This window comes from Mobula hypostoma, chromosome 18 (assembly GCF_963921235.1).
Source record: "Mobula hypostoma chromosome 18, sMobHyp1.1, whole genome shotgun sequence".
Lineage (NCBI taxonomy): Eukaryota > Metazoa > Chordata > Chondrichthyes > Myliobatiformes > Myliobatidae > Mobula > Mobula hypostoma.
This window is the reverse complement of record NC_086114.1, coordinates 36,478,921-36,502,615: the sequence shown is the minus strand read 5'-3', so window position 1 is coordinate 36,502,615 and position 23,695 is coordinate 36,478,921. Positions and strand designations below refer to the sequence as shown.

At 41.8% G+C, this 23,695-nt stretch overlaps 1 protein-coding gene across 1 annotated transcript in view; it reads right to left on the bottom strand.

Moving 5' to 3' along the window:
* Window positions 1-23,695, bottom strand: part of LOC134358478 (glutamate dehydrogenase, mitochondrial) — an 89,052-nt gene that overhangs the window by 23,643 nt on the left and 41,714 nt on the right. Inside the window, exons 2-5 of the mRNA XM_063070728.1 lie at window positions 15,312-15,392; window positions 14,614-14,669; window positions 8,330-8,393; window positions 2,637-2,731 (exon numbers count right to left, since the gene is read on the bottom strand). Of these exons, the coding sequence (XP_062926798.1) occupies window positions 2,637-2,731; window positions 8,330-8,393; window positions 14,614-14,669; window positions 15,312-15,392 (296 nt within the window). The remainder of the gene's footprint in view (window positions 1-2,636; window positions 2,732-8,329; window positions 8,394-14,613; window positions 14,670-15,311; window positions 15,393-23,695) is intronic.

The following is a 23,695-nucleotide window of genomic DNA, read 5'->3' as shown; positions in this document are numbered from 1 at the left end:
CAACTAATTGGGGCAGCAGCTTAAGTGAACCAAAATGTACTGGTCCCAATTAACTGGAATCCACTGTATATGCAATACTGTTTTTACATGGCTGAAGTAATTACTCTTTAACTACCTGACCTCTACAATTTGATTGGTGATCAGAAGCTCCCAAATTGTTTTGAACACCAGAAGTTGGGAGCAGGATGACATTTTGTATTTTGAGACTCCATCATCCAGTACCGTCCCTAGATCCTCTGTCTTCTAAGTCTATCATTTGACCATGTAGAAGAGAAAGTTGATAAAAGTAGAGAATTCCAGCGATTCATAATTTCAGTGAATATCCTGTGCTACATGCTTGACCCCTAATTTTAGCCTTTCTTACCAGGGGAAACTTGTTGCACCTGTCCCAAGAGGGGCCTCAAGAATGTGTTTCAGTGAAATCGCTTCTTACTCTTCTGGACTCTAGGAATGCAGGCATAACCGTTTGCCTTCTCTCACTAATCCCTTTATTCCAGCCATCAGGCTTGCGAACATCAGTTGCACTTCACCCAAGGCAAAAGTGTTCATTTAGGTAGAGATATCACAGCAGAATTTAGATATGATTTCATCAACTCTACTTTCAAGAATAGTCAAGTAAAACATTCCAGTTGCATTATAATTATCAATTGCAAACTAACATTTTGCAATTTGCAAAGAAATTCAGATCTTTTTGAATGTCAGCATTTTCTTCTCTTGCAGTATAAATGAATTTCTTTCTACTTTAGTATTTGTTTAAAATACTCCTTAGGAATCTGCCAGTTTTGCCCACCCATCATTAATCCATAATCGTTATGCACCTATTAATTTTGTCCTGGGGAAACCTGGATATGTGGCTCATCATTGAGATAATTTTCACTAATAAGTGTAGTGAACAGGAGCAACTAACTTTAGTTTTACTTATTCCAACCACATCTCACTCCTCACCACGGGATATAGGCATCATTGGTAAGGAGGGGATTTATTAACCTTGAATTGCTCAGCCACTCTCTTGAATGATTACTGTTCTTCAGATGGAAGTGCTTCTGGGGAGGGCATTCCAGGGTTAAGCTTATTGATCGTAGTGGACGTTGTAATGATAATACCTTTGAATATCAATAGTGGCTGGAAAATTATTGCTGATTGATATTGCCCAACTCATGGTGCTAATACTATTTTCCTCTGAACAGCCCATGCCCAAATGTTATCTAGGTCTTGCAGCATTCAAGCATGGACATTTTCATTTGCTGAGATGAGAATGAAACATAATCATTAGCAGGCATCTCCACTTCAGATCTTCTGAAAGAAGATTCACTGATGAAGTAATAGATAGTTTGCACAGAACACTACCCTGAGGAACCTCTGCAGTGAGGCCTGAGCCAAGACTGATCAACTTCAAATTATTACATTTCCCTTTGTGTGAGGTATGCCTTCAACCACTGGAGTGTTAACTCATCTGCAATACTGTCAGAGCCAAATGTATTCAGACCAAGGGTACTGAAGATCAATCTCATCAATGGGTGGAGCTCAGGATTTGGAATTTTTCCCACTTGGCTTTAATAAGGCAATGTACAAATAGGTAAGTGGGATAGGAACTGCATATATACCATATGCAGATTAAGGTTATGGTTTTAACTGTTTGAAATGTTAAACATGTATACATCATAAGACACCCTCCATATTAGGAGGATAGAAGCTGCCAATCTAGACTTCTGCCAGGTATCCTCATCAAGTAACAGGCTCCCAAATATATTGCACATCCAGCCAATGAACAATCATGGGAGGACAGAGAATCACCAGCTATGGGCAAATAGAGCTTGTATATCAAAAGGGGGAAAAATCATGTTGAAGAACTTGGAGAACATAAAAATACTAGTCTCAGTGCTGGAATTGGCCCAATGAAAATTGGAAGAGCTACTGTAATAAGGATCTTTGGAAAATATGCAAGGTCCACATGCTGTTCCTTTCCCTGATCTTTTTCAAATGTTTAGTAACAAACACTTAAAAATCTTATTGATTCTGCTTATGCTTCTGGTTCTGGCTGAGATCACCATTCCCTAAAAAGAACCTTCCTGGCATTCATTTTGGTGTTTTGGAGATAAAATTACAACAAAAATGATTTATTCAGTCATGGGTGTCCAGTTAAATTTCAGGTCAATGGCAACTACAGATACTGCTAGTGGAATGCCAGACATATGATTAGGCTCTTTTGCTGTCCCACCAGGCACTTTGGCTGTTACATTTCAGCCCAAAATCCATGAATGCTGGATTTAGTTTCAGAGGAATTTAAAATCTTTTAGTCAAAGGAAATCACAACAAATGAGTGAAAAAAATGAATTTGAGAGCATTAAATTCTTTTTAAATTAATGCATTTTTAATCAACAGCCAGATACCAATGACAATATTCTACTGACATCCTTTGCCACTTCTATGCCCTTTTGCTCACCTTATGCCCTGCAATTTCTTGGCTGATGAGAGATTCAAATCCAGAATCTGGAAGTCAGAATTAGCCCGTTGTAAAATCCATATTCACTTTCAACAAATAACCTAGTCTTGAATAATTAAAGACTTCTAATATTTCATCTACTGATTTGATGCAGAAGCAAGATCTTATCCATTCATTTTCCTTGTCCACTCACCTGATGTCCCATTGTTGTGGCGAAAGTATCAGCAATCCAAGACATCTCTCGCTCACCTGTGCTCATGTCAGGGGCTGGCACATCAATACCAGGTCCTAAGAAGGCAAACAAAAGCTTTTACCTTCCAAGAATCATTAAATCTACAGTAAAACATTGGAATAAATTAAAAATAGAAACTATAACTGCACACAACAGAACCCAGTTCTGCACCTTCTGTGGGCTACCACCTCAAGCTATTTTTCTGTCTGTAAGAAACACTGTTCTCATACCTTTTGCTAATAGACAAACTTGCCCATTAAAGTCCTGTGCCAGAGTAGCACAGAGTTCCAATATTCTCAAAGTGACATAATTAGTCACACCTCATGATGGGTCAAAAGTGTCTTGCAACTAGAAAAAGACATCATGCAGTCTGAGCTGGATACAGTTGGTATGAAAATTACAGACTTGTAATCAGACTTTTCTCATATTTAATAAGCTGTCATCAATTTTGATATGTTCAAAAGATAGAACAATTTTTTTTTTAAGAATGGAGATGTGCAAGATTCAGTTCATCAAGCAGCCTACATAGTAACTGCTGCAAATGTTTTTCAGGATATGGGTGTCACCAGCAAGGCCAGTAGTTCATGTCCAAACCTAACTACCAATGAGATGGTATCAAATCACATAGAAACAGAAAACCTATAGCACAATACAGGCCCTTCAGCCCACAATGCTGTGCCAAACATGTACTTACTTTAGAAAATACCTAGGGTTACCCATAACCCCCTATTTTTCTAAGCTCCATGGACCTATCCAAGAGTCTCTTAAAAGACTCCATCATATCTGCCTCCAGCACCGTTGCCGGCAGCCCATTCCATGCACTCACCACTCTCTGCGTGAAAAAAATTACCCTTGACATCTCCTCTGTATCAACTTCCAAGCACTTTAAAACTGTGCCCTCTCAGGCTTTCAGTCCTGGGAAAAAGCCTCTGACGATCCACACGATCAATGCCTCTCATCACCTTATATACCTCTATCAAGTCACCTCTCATCCTCTGATGCTCAAGGAGAAAAGGCTGAGTTCACACAACCTATTCTCATAAGGAATGCTCCCCAATCCAGGAGACATCCTTGCAAATTTCCTCTGCACACTTCAATAGTTTCCACATCCTTCCTGTAGTGAGGTGACCAGAACTGAGCACAGTACTCCAAGTGGGGTCTGACCAGGGTCCTATATAGCTGCAACATTATCTCTTTGCTCAAACTTAATCCCACGGTTGATGAAGGCCAATGCACTGTATACATTCTTAACCACACAGCCAACCTGTACAGCAGCTTTGAGTGTCCTGTGGACTCGGATCCCAAGATTCCTCTGATCCTCTGCACTGCCAAGAGTCTTACCATTAAAACTATATTCTGTCATCATATTTGACCTACCAAAATGAACTACCTCACACTTATCTGGGTTGAACTCCATCTGCCACTTCTCAGTCCAGTTTTGCATCCTATTGATGTCCCGCTGTAATCGCTGACAGCCCTCCACACTATCCACAACACCTCAAACCTTTGTGTCATCAGCAAATTTACTAACCCATTCCTCCATTTCCACATCCAGGTCATTTATCAAAATCATGAAGCGTAGGGGTCCCAGAACAGATCCCTAAGGCACACCCACTGGTTACCGATCTCCATGCAGAATATGACCTGACTACAACCACTCTTTGCCTTCTGTGGACAAGCCAATTCTGGATCCACAAAGCAAGGTCCCCTTGGATCCCATGCCTCTTTACTTTCTCAATAGGCCTTGCATGGGGTACCTTATCAAATGCTTTCCTGAAATCCATATACACTACATCTACTGCTCTACCTTCAATGTGCTTCGTCACATCCTCAAAAAATTCAATCAGGCTTGTAAGGCACGACCTGCCTTTTACAAAGAAATGCTGACTATTCCTAATCATATTGTGCCTCTCCAAATGTTCATAAATCCTGCCACTCAGGATCTTTTCCATCAACTTACCAACCACCGAAGTAAGACTCACTGGTCGATAATTTCCTGGGCTATCCCTACTCCCTTTCTTGAATAATGGAACAACATTCGCAACCCTCCAATCCTCCGGAACCTCTCTCATCTCCATTGATGATGCAAAGATCATTGCCAAAGGCTCAGCAATCTCCTCCCTTGCCTCCCACAGTAGCCTGGGGTACATCTTATCTGGTCCCAGAGACTTATCCAACTTGATGCTTTCCAAAAGCTCCAGCACATCCTCTTTCTTAATATCTATATGCTCAAGCTTTTCAATCTGCTGTAAGTCATCCCTACAATCGCCAAGATCCTTTTCCGTAATGAATACTTTGCTGCAGTATTCACTAAGTATCTCTGCTATCTCCTCCAGTTCCATACACACTTTTCCACTGTCACACTTGATTGGTCCTATTTTCTCACGTCTTATCCTCTTGCTCTTCACATACTTGTAGAATGCCTTGGGGTTTTCCTTAATCCTGCTTGCCAAGGCCTTCTCATGGTCCCTTCTTGCTCTCCTAATTTCATTCTTAAGCTCCTTCCTGCTAGCCTTATAATCTTCCAGATCTCTATCATTACCTAGATTTTTTGAACCATTGAACTGCAGTAGCCCTTTGGATATAGGTATTCAGTCAATGCTATTGGGGAGTGTGCTAGGATTCAGACTCACTGATGATGCAACAGTTTGCAGGAAAACTGGCAGGAGATGGTGTTTTCTTACATCTGCTGTCCTTGAGTTCCTTAATGTTAAACTTCCAGATTTTGGATCATCGTCATTTGGTTTACAGGGTGGAGATATATCTCTACCAAAAATGGTGTAAGGTGCTCCTTCCCTCCGCTAGCTTGCAGGTCACCCTTGGGCAAAGTGTAGTATCTGCTCACCGCCCCCCACCCCCCAATCAGGATTATGTGAAGCCATGGGAGCAGGTGGTGGATAGTCATATCAGCAGCTGGTGCATATCACGTCCTGATTATGCAACCACTGACAGCAGGGAGACGACCTCTGGAGAGTATTGATAATGGCAGGGGTCGCCCATCTTGTAAAGATACTAAACTAACCAGAAGGAGGGAATGGCAAACCACTTCTGTAAAAAAATTTACCAAGAACAATCATGGTCGAAGACCGTGATCACCCACGTCATGACACGGCACATAATGATGATGATGATGTTAGTGCAGCCCAACCAGGTTAACGGGAACATTTTGTAGACAGTACACAGCAGTAATAGTTAAGCCAGTAGAAAAGGTAATTAACATCTACGGTGCTGGAAAGGATGGCTTAGTCCTGGAGATCATTAAGCTTCAAATATCACCCAGAACTGCATTTACCCAGGCTAGAGCAGACAATACCATCACATATAGTAGCAAAATGGTTTAGGGCTGTAAGGTGGTGAGCCTCTCAAAGGATACCCAGACTTTTAGCATTAATGTAGCTAAATATGGCTGAATTTCTGGTCAACTGATCCTCAGGATGATGGTCAGGGAACTGGGCAGTAACCAGCTTTTGAGGTAATTGATACATGCTTCCTTTCAGCCTGTGCTACTTTATTTGCTGATTTGCAGCAAAAGGAATTGAACAATACGCAATCAGTGGACATCCCATTTCTGGTCTTAGAATAGAAGACAGGCATCTGATGAAACAGTTTAAGATGGCTACACCCAAGGAATTTCTGCAGCTAGATCACTGATCTCCAGTGACTACAAGATTTGTTTGGATGTCAACCAGAGCTCATTCTGAATTGGTATGCAATTATCTGCTGATGGAAGACAGCAAAGTAGATGCCAGGCAGGGTATAGATCAGGCCACTCTCTGACCAAGTAACTATGGATACTGAAGACTCCAGTAGGATACTGCAGATCCATGGCCTGCAGTACCTAGAGTTCATCTAATCCAGCTTGTTCAAGTAAAACTGATGAAATATGTGGAGATAAAAGGAAATAAATAGCTTGCATTGGTGAGAGCGATCCCCTTCGCATTGACTGATCAAAAGGAAACTGAAATGTTGATTCTGATAAAGGTTCCACCTATGTTTGCCCTCAAATAATATCACAAATTTAATGTCAAATCCATTGTTTTCACATTTTAAGACTGAATTATAAAAAAAATTATGAAACAAGTCAAAAAGTTCATACTAAACTGCTGACATAATCTTCATAGGCCCAATATCTCAAATTCCATTGCCAGCCTGTATTAATTTCAGCCGCAGCAAGAAATAAATTATAAGCAGCCGCCTCAGAATACTGAGATGAAGGAGGGAGTGAGGCAAAGAAAATCATATTGTTAGGTTGGCTCTCATGGCACCTCAACTGCCACTGGAATGAATTACATTCCAATATCCAGACCAAATCCAGCAATAACCGACTCATGGGCTATGGAAAGCTTGGGGAAGTGGGGGGGGGGGTAGTGGAAACCAGGGAAGGGGTTGAAAATCAAATGTAAATTTTGCTTAGTCCAGACTAAAGTTCAAACCTGTCAAAAACTTTGCACATCACAATTTGAATGCAGGATTGGAAAAAATGTCTACAATCTGCACTTAGTTCAGAAAGAAGGCAACAGAAAGAGGAAACATCAAATGAGGAATAATAATAGTATAAACATCTTAAGTGAGGAAGAGCCTATTAAGAAATTTAGGATGATCCAGTAATCCTGTGACAACTGTTCTATTTCTACATATTTAATTGCTCTCTCAGCTTACTAATAGGATAGCCAAACTTACTTGGTCCTTGCTGCAAAAACATCTTCCATGACATCTACCTCCAGTCCTCAGATCATTAAGAATGCATAATCATGGTATATGACTTTATCTGAGCCTCTAATCCTGCATTCACCCAAAACTATCAAAATTTCATCTCCAGAGTTGGATCAATATGTAAATTCTCCCTAACCCTCCACTAAAGTACTTCATCTTAAACTTAGCTGGCCCAATCATCTATTCAGTGAATGCTTACGCTCCAACTGAATTGCAACTTGTCTACTGCAGTGAGACCCACCCTTCTTCACCCAACCTTCCTATTACTTCTATATTCATGAGGGCTTCTGACCCCATAATACTTGCAATTTTTGATGGGATTTCCCAAAGCTTTGACAGCACAGCAGTTAATGGGCCTTTGCATTTATTGAGTCTTTGGACCTCCTGAGTTTGCTCTCTGCTAGCCCAGCTCTATTCTGAGACTCAGCTCAGAAGTTCTCAATGAGCAGCCCCACCAAACCCCATACAATCCATCCTACAACAGCCACTTGATTCTTCAGTCAATTCATTTTCATGTAGCTCATTCATGTCCATATGATCCAGGCTCCTAATCCCACACCCAAACCATCAACTCCGATTCTTCCGAACACTCCCCTCACCTTGTACCTCTCCACTGACTACAGATCTCTATTGTCTCGGGGAATTTACACCATTGATTCATGTCTCTCATCATCCTACACTGACCTTCCTCATACCCAGCCTCGGATCAAGGCATAATTTTATTCCTTACAAAATCATGCATTGCACGTTAACTCCATGGCCCTCAGAGCTAACATACCTTGATCCATGTGCAGGGTCTGTTACAAATGCAGAGGGCAAAGAATGAAGTTGGCAAGCATGATTTTAGTAAAAGGCATGCTGAACTACTCTTGTTGGTTTAGAGCTGCTGTATGTAATCTAGTGAGAATTATGTACTTCAGAAGCATTCTCCACAAACTTACCAATAAATCCTTTTTTTGCCAGCTCAATAGTAAATCTTCTTGTGATTTTTTCTAATTCGGAATCCTGCAATAGTGCAGAAAATTGGTCAGCGTAGGGTAGTACAATGCAAGCACTGATCAAACTAGAATGAGACTTCATAAAATTGACTTCAAGATTCAAACGTAAACCACCTTTGACTCAAGGTACTTGTCAAAAGACTCATTTCAAAACTACATAACAAAGCATTTTAGTATATAAATCACTGTAACTGAGGTACTATACTCCCTGTGCAAGTCACCTCAACAAGAAAGAGACAAATTAGAGCTATATTGATTTTTCTTGTATTCTCTGATATTGAGCATATGCAAGGCAAGAAATAGGAAGATAATACAGTATAACACATGGCCAAGGAGATGGTGCAGGAGGGAGGGATTCACATTTTCGGATCATTCAGCTCTCTTCCAGGGAAGGTGGGACCTGTACTGAAGGGACGGTTTGCACCTGAATTGGAGAGGGGTTTGTATCCTTGAGGGAAGGTTTACCAATGCTGCACAGCAGGGAGGGATTTAAACTAAACTTGTAGGGGGACTTGTAAAAACCAGAGTGCTAGTGGAGTGGTTGTGGGGAAAGATGTTGTTAAGCCTACAAAGTTAGGAATCGAAAGACTGTAATTGGAATAATGTTCTGAGTTGTATGTATTTCAACGCAAGGAGTATTGCAGGAAATGCGGATGAGCGTAGGGGCATGGTTCAGGACGTGGAATTATGACATTGTAGCTTTAGTGAGACCTAGTTGCAGGAGGGGCAGGGCTGGCAGCTCAGTCCAGGATTCTGTTGCTTTAGACAAGATAGAGCAAGAGGGAGGGGGATGGGTGGCATTACTAGTCAGGGAAAATATCATGGCAGTGCTCAGGCAGGACAGACTGGAGAGTTCGTCTACTGAGGCTATATGGGTGGAGCTGAGGAATAAGAAAAGGATGGCCATGTTAATGGGATATTATAGACCATCCAGCATTCCACAGGATTTAGAGGAGCAAATTTGTACAGATATCGCAGGTCATTGCGAGAAAAATAAAGCTATGATAACAGATGATTTTAATTTTCCACATATTGACTGGGACTCACATACAGCGAAAGGGTTAGATGGGATAGAGTTTGTCAAACATGTTCAGGAAAGTTTCCTTAATCAGATCATAGCAGTCTCAACTAGAGAGTGCACAATACAATATCTCCTATTAGGGTGTGAGACAGGGCCAGTGAAAGCAGTGTGTGTAGGGTATCACTTTGTATCTAGTGATCATAATTCCATTAGTTCAAGATAACTATGGAAAAGAATAGGTGTGGTCCTCAGGTTTAGATTCTAATTTGGAGAAAGAGCAATTTTGGTATCAGAAAGGATCTGGCAAATGTGGATTGGGATAGGTTGTTTTCAGGCAAAGGTGTACATGATAAATGGGAGACTTTCAAAAGTGAAATTTTCAGAGTACAGAATTTGTATGTTTCTATCAGAAGGCTAGGACAGCAGGTTTAGAAAACCTTGATTTGAGAGATATTGAGGCCTTCTTAAGAAAAAGGAGGCGTATAGCAGGTATAGGCAGGAAGGAGCAAATGAGGTACTGGAGTCCAAGAAATGCAAGAGAACACACAAGGAAATAAGTGTTTTGATAAACAGGGACTGATTAGGAATAGTCAACATGGCTTTGTGTGTGGGGGTCATGTCTAACCAATCTTATAAAGTTGATGAAGGCAAGGCAATGGATATTGTCTACATGGACTTTAGCAAGGCCTTTGACAAAGTCCCACATGGGAGGTCAGTCAAGAAGGTTTAGTTGCATGGCATTCAAGATGAGTGAGCAAACTTGATTAGACGCTGGCTTCGAGGGAGAGGCCAGAGAGTGGTAGTAGATGGTTGTCTCTCTGACTGGAGGTCTGTGATTAGTGATGTGCCACAGGGATTGGTGCTGGGTCTGTTGTTGCCCATCATCTAAATCAACAATCTGAATGATAATATGGTAAACTGGATCAGCAGATTTGTGAATGACACCAGGATTGGGGGCGTAGCAGATAACGAGAAAGACAAAATAATGTTCCTCTGGACAAAAGTATATTACAACAACAGAAAACAAAATATTACCACAAGTTAATAAAATGCAATTCAAAATGCATGCGATGTGCACAGGTAAACAGTAAAAAGCTCACTATCCAGTGAACTTCAGCTACTAGAATCCTATTTTTCCTAACACATGCTTCTAGAGCCTACGGACATCTTTTCAGTCTGATGCCTTAATATTTAGTCCATCACTTCAAGTTTGTAGAGTGGGCGTGAGAGAGGAAGGCTGTAAACAAGATCAGGGAATCGAGGTTAGCAATGGACCAGTTACCCAAAATGCCACATACAATACACTAATCCCTCACATTTCAGCAAAAGCTCAATTCCCTAGCTTAATTGTGCTTTGCCCTCTATAAAAAAAAATGCAGGAAACATTGGTTTGAAAATCAGCTTGAAGTTATTTGACTACAACTCCAAGAGATGCCCATTTACCATGGAAATGCTTCTGCCTGATGAACAGAAGGAACAGGCTGGTCTTCACAAACTCATGTTTCTCTCTGTACAGTTTGTGTTAACTTGGTATCTCATGAACACCAAATGCTCCAACAGCATTCTTTTCCCAAGTTTTCACACCTTTAAAAATGTCATGGAACACAGTACAGGCCATTCATCCAGTCTCATTTTCCATTAAATACTGATGGAACAGAAACTGCAACCCACTGACATTTTCAGCTGAAGTTTCTAATATATTAAAGTTACAATACCAATTATGATACTTTAAAAAAAGTATATGCAGTGGATTTTGGTTAATCGCGCCAGAACATTTTGGTGCAATTAAATGGCTGCCCCAATTAGCTGAACTTTCACAGAAATAGTTTAAAAATGTAGTAAAAAGAAACTACTGTTTAACTGAGTAACAAATTATATATTTAAATGAAATACAGAACAAATTACAACACTACCAATACTACAACAGTACTATAAAACTGTGTTAGTTCTTAATAGTCAGAGGAATTCATCCAATGGACACTGCCACATTCTTTTGACTGTAAAGAAACAAAATCAGTGCAAACACCTAGTGCAGATAATGGACTACAATGGAATACAATGCTTTGATGATTGCATCAAATTCTTCGTAGTTCCTAACTTGAAGTAGCAAAACCATTTCATTTTCAGTCATAGCCATTTTTGACTTCAAGCCTGAAGGCTTGAAACCCCAAAGAGTAAAACAGTTCTGAATTGCCTTGCTGCTCGTTTCTCACAACTATCAATGACAAGAATCACTGCTTTTTGAACACAAATCGCTCAACTGACAATTTAAAAACCGATGTTAAGAGTCCTGATGAAGGGTCTCGGCCCAAAACGTCAAATGTTCACTCTTTTCATTATATGCTGCCTGGCTTGCTGAGTTCCTCCAGCATTTTGTGTGTATTGCTTGGATTTCCAGCATCTGCAGATTTGCTCATGCCTCTAGCAGCAACAGTCTCCTGTCCCAATTAAGCGGTATAGTGTCCAAAATAAAGGAAGGGAATCCCGGCTATTTTCTCTATTAATTTTTGTTGTTTAAGAATTGCCCCAAAAAAGTAGCTGCCCCGATTACCTGATGGCCCAAATAATTAGAATCCACTGTACTTTCTTATATCTTTTACAAACACCCATTAGTAAAAGCTATTTAACTTATACCCACTGAAAAGAGTTAAACTGTTATTTAAAGTCACACTCCACCTCAGTACAATGTTAGATTTCACAATTTCAGTAGATCAGCACTTATTGGATCCAAATGAATCAGAATTGTGGACACAGAAAATCTCCTCTGCCTTGTCTTCACTCTAAAGACACCTGCATCCCCCACCAGGAAGGCTTCAAAGCTTTGTTTTTTTCTGGACTCCAGACCTAACCAGTTCCCCTTCACCACCACTCTCATTCACCTAGCAGAACTTGTCCTTATTCAAAATACTTTCTCTTTTGGCTCCTCCCATTTCCTTCAAACAAAAGGTGTAGCCATTGGCACTCACATGGGTCCCAGCTATGCCTGCCTGTTTGTCGGCTATGTGGAACAAACAGTCCATGTTCCAAACCTACACTGGTGACCACTCCGCACTTTTCCTATGCTACATTGAGTGGATCGGTGCTGCTTCCTGCACCCATGCTGAACTCGTCGACTTTGTCCACTCTGCCGTCAAATTCACGTGGTCCATTTCCAACACCTCCCTTCCCTTTCTCGATCTCACTGTCTATCTCTGGAGACAGCTTATCCACTGACGTCTATTACAAACCCACGGCCTCTCACAGCTACCTGGATTACACCTCGTCCCACCCTCTTTCCTGCACCATCCCCTTCTCTCAATCCTCCATCTCCACTGCATCTGCTCTCAGGACGAGGCCATTCTGGAATGAAGGAGATTTTCAAAGAAAGGGGCTTCTCTTCCTCCACCATCAAACACTGCCCTCAACTGCATCTCTTCCATTTCACACGCCTGCTCTTACCCCATCTTCCCACCACCCTATGAGGGATAGGGTTCCTCTTCTCCTCACCAAGCACGTCACCAGCCTCTGCATTCAGCACATAATTCTCCAGAACTTCCACCATCTCCAACGGGATCCCACTATCAAGCACATCTTTCCCTCCCCCCACCTTTCTGTTTTCCGTAGGGATCACTCCCTATACAACTCCCTTGCTGATTCATCCCTTCCCACTGATCTCCCTCCTGAAACTTATCCTTGCAAATGGAACAAGTGCTACACCTTGTCCCTACACAAGACCATAAGACAAAGGAGCAGAAGTCGGCCATTCAGCCCATCGAGTCTGCTCCACCATTTCATCATGAGTTGATCCATTCTCCCATTTAGTCCCACTTCCCCGCCTTTTCACCATAACCTTTGATGCCCTGGCTACTCAGATACCTATCAATCTCTGCCTTAAATACACCCAATGACTTGGCCTCCACTGCTGCCCATGGCAACAAATTCCACAGATTCACCACCCTCTGGCTAAAAAATTTCTTCGCATCTCTGTTCTGAATGGGCGCCCTTCAATCCTTAAGTCATGCCCTCTCGTACTAGACTCCCCCACCATGGGAAACAACTTTGCCACATCCACTCTGTCCATGCCTTTCAACATTCGAAATGTTTCTATGAGGTCCCCCCTCATTCTTCTAAACTCCAAGGAGTACAGTCCAAGAGCGGTCAAACGTTCCTCATATGTTAACCCTCTCAGTCCTGGAATCATTCTAGTGAACCTTCTCTGAACCCTCTCCGTCAGCACATCCATTCTTAAATAAGGAGCCCAAAACTGCCCACAGTACTCCAAGTAAGGTCTTACCAATGCCTTATAGAGCCTCAACATCACATCCCTGCTCCTATACTCTATTCCTCTAGACATGAATGCCAACATTGCATTCGCCTTCTCACCACTGAACGTCCTCCCTCACTATCATTTAGGGCCCCAAACAGTCCTCCCAGGTGAGGCAACACTTCACTTATGAGTCTGTTGAGGTCATTTGCTGCATCCCGTGCTCCCAGTGTGGCCTCCTGTATATCGGTAAGAACTGATGTAGATTGGGAGACCTCTTTGCCAAGCATCTACGCTCCGTCCACCAGAACAAGCGGGATCCCCCAGGGGCCACTCATTTTAATTCCACTTTCCATTCCGATATATCCATCCATGGCCTCCTCCACTGTCATGACGAGACCACACTGAGGCTGAAGGAACAACATCTTATATTTCTGTTTGGATCGCCTCCAACTTGATGACACACATTGATTTCTCTAGCTTCCAGTAATGCCCCCCCCAAAACCAGCCTCCTTCACCATTTCCCATCCCCTTTTCCCTCCCTCACCTTGGCCACCCATCACCTCCCTCTGGTGCTCCTCCTCCCCTCCTTTTTCTTTCTCCCATGGCCTTTTCTCTATTTTACCAATTTACTTCTCAGCTCTTTATTTCATGCCTCGCCCTCCAGGTTTCACCTATCACCTTGTGTTTTTCTCTCTCCTCTCCCATCACCTTTTAAATCTACTCAGCTTCTTTTTCTTCAGTCCTGCAGAAGGGTTTCGGCCCAAAACCTCGACTGTACTATTTTTTCGTTAGATGCTGCCTGGCCTGCTGAGTTCCTTCAGCATTGGTGTGTTGCACAGAAAAATTGCTTTTATTTTGGACTGATTTTCAAACAAGAATTATCTGATTTTCAACCGTCGAGGGCAGTACTTCATTACAGAAATTAAATACAAGCAAGAAAGCTAACCAGCAATTACTTACCGAGTACATCTTCGGATTAATTTTTACTCCGGCTTTAGCCCCACCAAAGGGTACATCTACAGCACAGGGAAGGGAGGAGAAATTGAGAAATATGTTAAGTTTCAGGCTTAAAGTTGACTACAGAATCAGGCAAAAGGACTATTTCTGTCCATCTCTTCTGCCCATTGCTGTCCAGCTTCAAATTACTTTTTGAAAAGCTAAATTACAAACTCAAAGACAAGACAGAGGTTATGGTCAGTGATTGACTAGGGTTCACCTTCTAAAAATCCAAATATATAGCAAACAATATTTAAACATCTAAAATGTAAATTGAGTACGTGATTCTAAATATTCCACTGCACAATCTTAGCACTGAATCCTTAGAATGGAATACAGGGAGAGAGAAAGGACATGCTATATACAGGGAGAATCTCTGCATTTTAAACTATCTTGTGGTTAGTTGGATGGTGATGATAATGATGAATGAGGAAAATGTACAAGCTCTAATCTGTATTTTCCAACCGATAAGCTGGTAAAGGAATTATAAGCATTTGCAAAACATTTCTCAGAATTTACTTTTAAAAATGATTCCAGAACTGATTACTTCCCTAAACAGGAGACATTCCATTGGGTAGTTAATATATTTGTTAACACAACGCTGAGGATAAACCATTCAATACATCAAAAGACAGATTCAGTGCACTGGTCACAGCACTTACCAACCACTGCACATTTGTATGTCATCAAAGAGGCCAGAGCTTTCACTTCATCCACACAGACATCTGTGCTGTAACGGATACCTGTAATCAGAGACACAAGCTAAAATTTTCCACCGTAAAAGTACAACTGAAGAACAAAACAGATGTTTTGGCTTTGAAAGGGATATTTCTCAGACAACTTCTTCCTCCTCTTGTTCTTTCAGATCCCATTGGCACTAAACTATCACATTTGAGTTAGAATCAGTTATACAGCATGAAATCAGCCATTTGGCAATCATTAAATCCCATTTATACAAATACTGCTTGTTTACTCTCCATTCTACCATTCTAAATGCATTAGTCAATTAACTTATCTTTAGCAAGCAGGAAGAAACAGAAACACAAATGTAAGTCCACATTAGACTGTAAAGCCCAATTTATACTTCTGCGTCAAATGTACGCTGTAGGTACCGCGTACCCTAAGCCGTAGGGTGATGTGCGCCTCCCCAAAAATGTAAATCACACGCCGCGACGACGCAGCCTGCAACAACTGTGATTGGTCTGCTTGGTAGCATTGCATTTCCTCATACACATTTCCGGTTGCTTTTCTCCGCCATGTCTGTACACTGATACGAAATAAATGATTGGAGACGATGAACCAAATCGTCAAATCTACCTACCAACATCCGAAAATATTTGAAAAGCATTTTCTCGTCCATGTCTCTCATGAAGAAACTCACTGTGGCATAAAAACCCCACCGCCAACTAGCGTTTTGGCGGTGAATTGCAGAGTGACACAGACACAACTACGCATGCTCACTACGGCGTAGGTCTACGCAAAAGTATAAATCAGGCCTATGGCGTAGCCCATACGTACAAGTATAAATCAGCCTTAAGGCTACGTCCACACTAGACCGGATAATTTTGAAAACACTGGTTTAGCGTAAAAACGATAGGCGTCCACACCAGGCGTTTTTGAAAATACCTCCATCCACATTAAAATGGGTATTTGGGCGAATCTCCTCCTACTGGGCAGGCGCAGGACATATCTATAGAAAACAAGCGAAGAGGAAACAGTATCCTATTTCCGTTTTTGCGGCGGTGTTGTGCTATTTCCATTGGTCAAAAACTACAGTACCTACAACAACAGTGAAAGAAAGTTTTCAACAATGTCTTCGAGGAATACAAAGAAAACCTCCACTGGAAAAAGCAGACTAGACTTCTTCGTTTGGACAGACAATGAAGTCGAGCTGCTTCTGCGAGTTACAAACGACTACAAAGTCAGCAAAGCAGTGGAAAACGTGGACCGGGAGTTGTGCCAAACCAAGTACAACGACATCCTCAACCACTATAAAGAAAGGTACTATATATGCGTTCAAGAAAACAATGAAATGCCGCACTGCTGCCACCATCTGTTCCGGCACATCAGGACAGCATTTTTAAAAAGCTCCGGTTATGCCGTACACACTACATCGCCCAACCGGCATTTTCAGATTTACACACTTGGACAGCGTTTTAGAAAAGCTCAGTTTTCAGGGGAGGAAAACGCCGTTTCAGTGTGGACAAAGGATCAAAACGAAGAGAAAAAGCTTCAGTTACGGATTTATCTGGTCTAGTGTGGACGTAGCCTAAGATACAGGAGCAGAATTAGGCCATTTGTTCCAATGAGTCTGCTCTGCCATTTCATCATGGCAGATCCATTTTTCCTTTCAGCCCTGATTTCCTGCCTTCTCCCTGTATCTCTTCATGCCCTGACCAATCAACTGCTACCTTAAATATACATAAAGACTTGGCCTCCACAGTTGTCTGTGGCAAAGAATTCCACCGATTCACCACTCTCTGGCTGAAAGAAGTTCCTCCTCGCCTCCATTCTAAATGGACGTCCCTCTATTCCGAGCCTATGCCCTTTGGTCTTAGAGAATCTTGAGGGAAATCCAACAGGCGTTGAATGAAACCTATCCGTTGGCATTTCTGTTATCAGTGCTCTGGTATGAAAAGACCACATTAGTCTTTCTTTTCAGTCTGAGGTTGTGTTCTCTGGTCTGAGACTCCACATCTTCTCTATCAAGGCCTTTCACCATTTAATAGGTTTCAATGAGGTCACCCCTCAAACTTCTGAGTTCCAGTAAATACAGACCTAGAACCATCAAGTGTTCTTCATATGACAAGCCATTCAATTCTGGAATTATTTTCATAAATCTCCTTTGAACAGTCTCTAGTTCAGCACATCCTTTCTAAGGTTAGGGACCCAAAACTGCTCACAATACTCCAAGTGAGGCCTCACCAGTGCTTTATAAAGTATCAACATTACATCCTTGCTTTTATATCCCAGTCCTCTTAAAATGAATGCCAACATTACATTTGTCTTCCTCACCAGACTCAACCTACAAATGAATCTTTAGGGAATGCTGCAAAATGACTCCCAAGTCCCCTTGCACCTCAGTTTTGTATTTTCTCTCCATTTAGAAAAACGTCAACCTTTTCATTTCTTCTACCAAAGTGTATGACCACTTAGCGACTCTGTATTCCATCTGCCATTTCTTTGCCCATTCTCCTAATCAAAGTCCTTCTGTAGCCTCTCTACAGTCTCAAAACTACCTGCCCCTCCATCTATATTCATATTGTCTGTAAACTTTGCAACAAAGCTATCAATTCCATCATCCAAATCATTGACATATAACGTATAAAGAATCAGTCCCAACACAGACCCCCTATGAAACACCACTAGTCACTGGCGCCAGCCAGAAAAGGGATCCTTTATTCCTATTCTTTGCCTCCTGTCAATCAGCCACTGCTTAATCCATACTGGAATCTTTTTATGCATTAACATGGGCTCGTAGCTTGTTAAGCAGCCTCATGTGTGGCACCTTGTCAAAGGCCTTCTTAAAATCCAAGTACACAACATCAACCGATTCTCTATTGTCTGTCCTGCTTGTTATTTCTTCAAAGAATTCCAGATTTGTCAGGCAAGATTTTCCCTCAGGGAAACCATGCTGACTATGGCTTACTTTATCAGGTGCCTCCAAGTACCCCGAGACCTCATCCTGAATAATTGACTCCAACATCTTCCCAACCACTGGGATCAGACTAACTGGCCTATAGTTTCCTTTCTTCTGCCTCTCGCTCTCTCTTCTTGAAGAGCGAAGTGACATTTGCAATTTTCCAGTCTTCAGGAACCATACCAGAGTCTAGTTATTCTTGAAAGATCAATACAAATGCTGCCACGATCTCTTCAGCCACCTCTTTCAGAACTCTGGGGTGTACACCATCTGCTCCAGATGACTTATCTACCTTCAGACACTCCAATTTCCCAAGAACTTTCTCTCAAGTTATGTTAACTTCACACACTTCATGACCCCTGACACCTGGAACTTCAACCATATTGCTAGTGTCTTTCACAGTGAAGACTAATGCAAAATACTTTAGTTCATCCGCCATTTTATTGTCCCCCATTACTACCTCTCCAACAGTTTTCAAGTTGTCCGATATCCACTCTTGCCCCTCTTTTACACTATGAATCTGAGGAAACTTTTGGAATCCTCTAATATTACTGGCCAACTTACTTTCGTATTCTACGAGGTTCACTGAAGCAGCTAAAAAATATTTCAGAAATAAAACCAGAAAATTCTAGAAAAAATCTACAGGCTTGGCAGCACCTGTACAAGATTAAAGAACCTTTATTACCATTGAGATAGAGGAAGTGCATTAGATTAAATAGCAGAGAGGATGGAGGATGGCAATGGGTGAAACAAAGTGAATGTCCATAACTGAATGGAGTGATGTAGACACTGAATGGGCAATTAAACTCTTTGCAATGTAATAGTTGTTAGTGTTGTTAAGTCCGGATGGTGCTGTATGGTCTGTCCTCACAGGGCAGTGAAGAAAGGAACAGCTAGCACAGCCAGTTCAGAGCAAGTGATTATCCGAAGTTGGAGAATCCATATCAAATCTTGCAGACAGCAATATGTGCAGAGAAATGAGGTGCTCTACAAAGCTTACGCTGGCAGGCAACCAGAAGCTCAGGGTCACTCTGCAAGAGCTTCACAAACTGATCATCCCATCTGTGCCCAGGGTACAGGAGACCACCTTTTGAATGTAGAATGTAGTACATTAGATTGGAAGTGCAGGTGAATAACTGCCTTACTTGGAAAGACTGACTGATCCCTGGATAGTGAGAAGGGAAGTGATGAAAGCACAGGCAATGCATTTCCTGCAGTTACATAGCAAAGTACCATACACAGGGAATGAGTGGGGACAAAAGAGCAGACCAGAGAGCCACAGAAAGAGCAATCTCTTTGAGATGTTGAAAGGAGGGAAAGAGGGCTTGTTTGGTGGTGAAACTTTGTAGTTGACAGTACTATCCACCCTGTTACAGACATTACCTATATTTCAACCCACTGCCCTCCCCAACCTTCTCTACTACTTCAAGCTCATTTTCTCTTTTCAGGTTCTGATCTGAAACAAATGTTTTCTTTCCACCTATTCTGCCTTACTTGCAGAGTTTTTAAATTTCAGATTCCCAACTCTGAAGATTTTGTTTAGTTTTCATTTACCAGAAGACGTTTCAGCCTAGGACACTGCACCTAAGAAATTGCTGGCATATCTTGGGACTGAGAAGACTGACTTCCAATGATCACAACCACCTTTCTTGAAGACTTCAACTAGAGAGCAACTTCAACATTACTGACCAATATTAAGAAGATTTATTGATACTGCACTCCATCAGATGTTACTTTGATGTTTAAAAATTTAAAACTACTGCACCCATGAAATTAATCTCATTGCTTCATATTTGGACAAGACAAAAATGGAGTCAAGCCTAGCCACCAGGACAAAAAGCAGAACAAACATCAGAAAAGCACATACATAATATGGTCAAATTTCCTCCGTCTGTTAATAACTCTAAATAAACTGATTAGGCAATCATTAGCCGGATTGCATTTATCCTGCTTTGTGTGAACAGGAAACAGTCATGCATTTCTCCAAATCATCCAGTAGATGGTAGTTGTCAACTACACAGGAATACTTGGTGAGTCATGGAGTAAATTTTCAATGTTTCAGGTGAGATGTCATCCAATCTCTTTGAGACTATTGCACCCTTTGGTATTTCTTGATATCATAGTGTACACTGAATTGGCAAAAGACCCTTTCCTATCAATAGTGGAAGCCCCAAGAAAATTGATTTCAGAATGGCAGGCAGTGACTAGTGGGCTACCGCAAGGCTCAGTGCTGGGACCCCAGTTGTTTACAATATATATCAATGATTTAGACGAGGGAATTAAATGCAGCATCTCCAAGTTTGTGGATGACACGAAGCTGGGCGGCAGTGTTAGCTGTGAGGAGGATGCTAAGAGGATGCAGGGTGACTTGGATAGGTTAGGTGAGTGGGCAAATTCATGGCAGATGCAATTTAATGTGGATAAATGTGAGGTTATCCACTTTGGTGGCAAGAACAGGAAAACACATTATTATCTGAATGGTGGCCAATTAGGAAAAGGGGAGGTGCAACGAGACCTGGGTGTCATTATATACCAGTCATTGAAAGTGGGCATGCAGGTACAGCAGGCGGTGAAAAAGGTGAATGGTATGCTGGCATTCATAGCAAGAGGATTCGAGTAAGGAGCAGGGAGGTACTACTGCAGTTGTACAAGGCCTTGGTGAGACCACACCTGGAGTATCATGTGCAGTTTTGGTCCCCTAATCTGAGGAAAGACATTCTTGCCATAGAGGGAGTACAAAGAATGTTCACCAGATTGATTCCTGGGATAGCAGGACTTCCATATGATGAAAGACTGGATCAACTAGGCTTATACTCTCTGGAATTTAGATTGTTCCCGATGTTGGGGAAGTCCAGAACGAGGGGGTCACAGTTTGAGGATAAAGGGGAAGCCTTTTAGGACCGAGATGAAGAAAAACTTCTTCACACAGAGAGTGGTGAATCTGTGGAATTCTCTGCCACAGGAAACAGTTGAGGCCAGTTCATTGGCTATATTTAAGAGGGAGTTAGATATGGCCCTTGTGGCTAAAGGGATCAGGGGTATGGAGAGAAGGCAGGTACAGGGTTCTGAGTTGGATGATCAGCCATGACCATAGTGAATGGCGGTGCAGGCTTGAAGGGCCGAATGGCCTATTCCTGCACCTACTTTCTATGTTTCTATGTTAGCCCTGCAACTCCTACTGCTTTTTTTAAAAAATGGAACACCACATTTGATGTATTATGTTACTATTTGCATACTGATTTACGCTTTCCTGCGGTCAAGATAACTTGCCGCTATTTATCCATGGAGACACAAGAGACTGCAGATGTTGAAATCTGGAGCGATAATCTGCTGGAGGAACTTCATGAGTCCATCAGTACTTAAGGCAGGAAAGAAACTGTCAATGTTTTGGGCCAAGCTCTGCTTTAAGACAGGTGGTACAAGACAGGGCAGATCCGAATGGAGGGTTTCAATTCCTTTCCTCCCACAGGTGCTGCTTGACTGCTGAGTCCTTCCAGCAGACCACTGGTTGCTCACTCTTTATCCAAGTTGTTTTAGCTAGCCCTTCAGCACTTTCTGGGCTGCTTCAACCTACTACCATCGCTCTACCTCCCTTCACCCCTGCCCCTCATCCACATTAACATCAGAATCCAAATCACTGACATCCAGTGAACAATGGTGAGCTCAACACATTAGGGAATTGTATGATACATACAGATGGCCAGAGATTACTAAACAGTCCTCCTGGTGAAAATTAATGGTTTTGTAATCACAACCTAAAATCAATTTGACTGTCAACTTTCCACAGAATAATCATATTGAACCTTCACTAATGCTATTTTCACTACTGTTTAAACAAAAGATAATCCTCCTGCTTATCCCTCAGCTCCATCTATGCACGCACAAATATGTTGTTTGTATAACTGCAACAGCAGTTTGCACTGCATAGTGTGCCTTAAGCCTCAAAAATCAATGGAGATTTGGAAAAGGAGATTTTGATTTGATAACTATAACCACCACTCCCCACTTGCAAGTATTTATAGAACAATTAGAACATCCTAATGTTTTTGAGTTTCAAAGGAACACACCCCCGGTTTCTATAGGCTGTTCAGGACATAACAAACAGAATCAAACTAATCTTAGCAGCAGCACTGCAACAGGATTGAGTAACGCCACCAAGTGCAGTCAAGAGTAACAGGCATCAACAACTGCTGAAAGATTGATTTTAAAACTTAGCTTTAAATGGGATGGGCCATTTGCAGTCAGCTGAGAAATGTAAGAGAAAGTAATTTTTAAACACAAAAATACAGGTTGTTTTCAGACTGGTCAACTGCATACAAGACCTATCAATCTCCTCCTTAAACACCCTCAATGATCAGGCCTCCACAGCTGTATGTGGCAACGAATTCCATAAATCCACGACCTTCTGGCTCAAAAAATTTCTCCTCACCTCTGTTTTAAATGGGTACCCTCTAATTCTAAGACTGTGGCCTTTTGTCCTGGACTCACCCACCAAGGAAAACAGCCTTTCCATATCTACTCTGTCCAACCCTTTCAACATTCAAAATATTTCTATGAGATCCCCTCTCATTCTTCTATACTCTAATGAATACAGTCCAAGAGCCGACAAACGCTCCTCATATGTTAGCCCCTGAATTCCAAGAATTATCCTCGTAAATCTTCTCTGAACTCTCTCCCAACATCAGTACATCCCTTCTAAGATAGGAGGCCCAAAACTGCACACACTTTTCCAAATGAGGTCTCACCAGTGCCCCATAGAGCCTCATCAACACCTCCTTACTCTTATACACTATTCCTCTTGAAATGAATGGCAACATAGCATTCGTCTTCCTTACTGCCGATCCAACCTGGCCATTAACCTTTACAGTATCCTGCACGAGGGCCCCCAAGTCCCTTTGCACTTACAATTTTTGAATTTTCTCCCCATCCAAATAATAATCTGCCCAATTATTTCTTCTTCCAAAATGTACTACCCTACACTTCTCTACACTGTATCTCACCTGCCATTTCTTTGCTCACTCTCTTAAACTGACCATTCCGTTCCTTCAACACTTCCTGCTCCTCCACCTATCTTGGTGTCATCCACAAACTTAGCCACAAAATCATTCAATCCATAATCTAAATCATCGATATACATTGTAAAAAGAAGTGGCCCCAACACCGACCCCTGCAGAACACCACTAGTAACCAATCAGAATAGGATCCCTTTATTCCCACCCTTTGCTATCAGCCAATGCTCCACCCATTCCAATATCTTTCCTGTAATTCCATGGGCTCTCATCTTATTAAGCAGCCTCTTATGCGGCACCTTATCGAAGGCCTTTTGAAACTCCAAATACACAACATCCACAGCCTCTCCCTTGTCAATCTTATTTGAGATTACCTCAAAAAATTCCAATAGGTTGG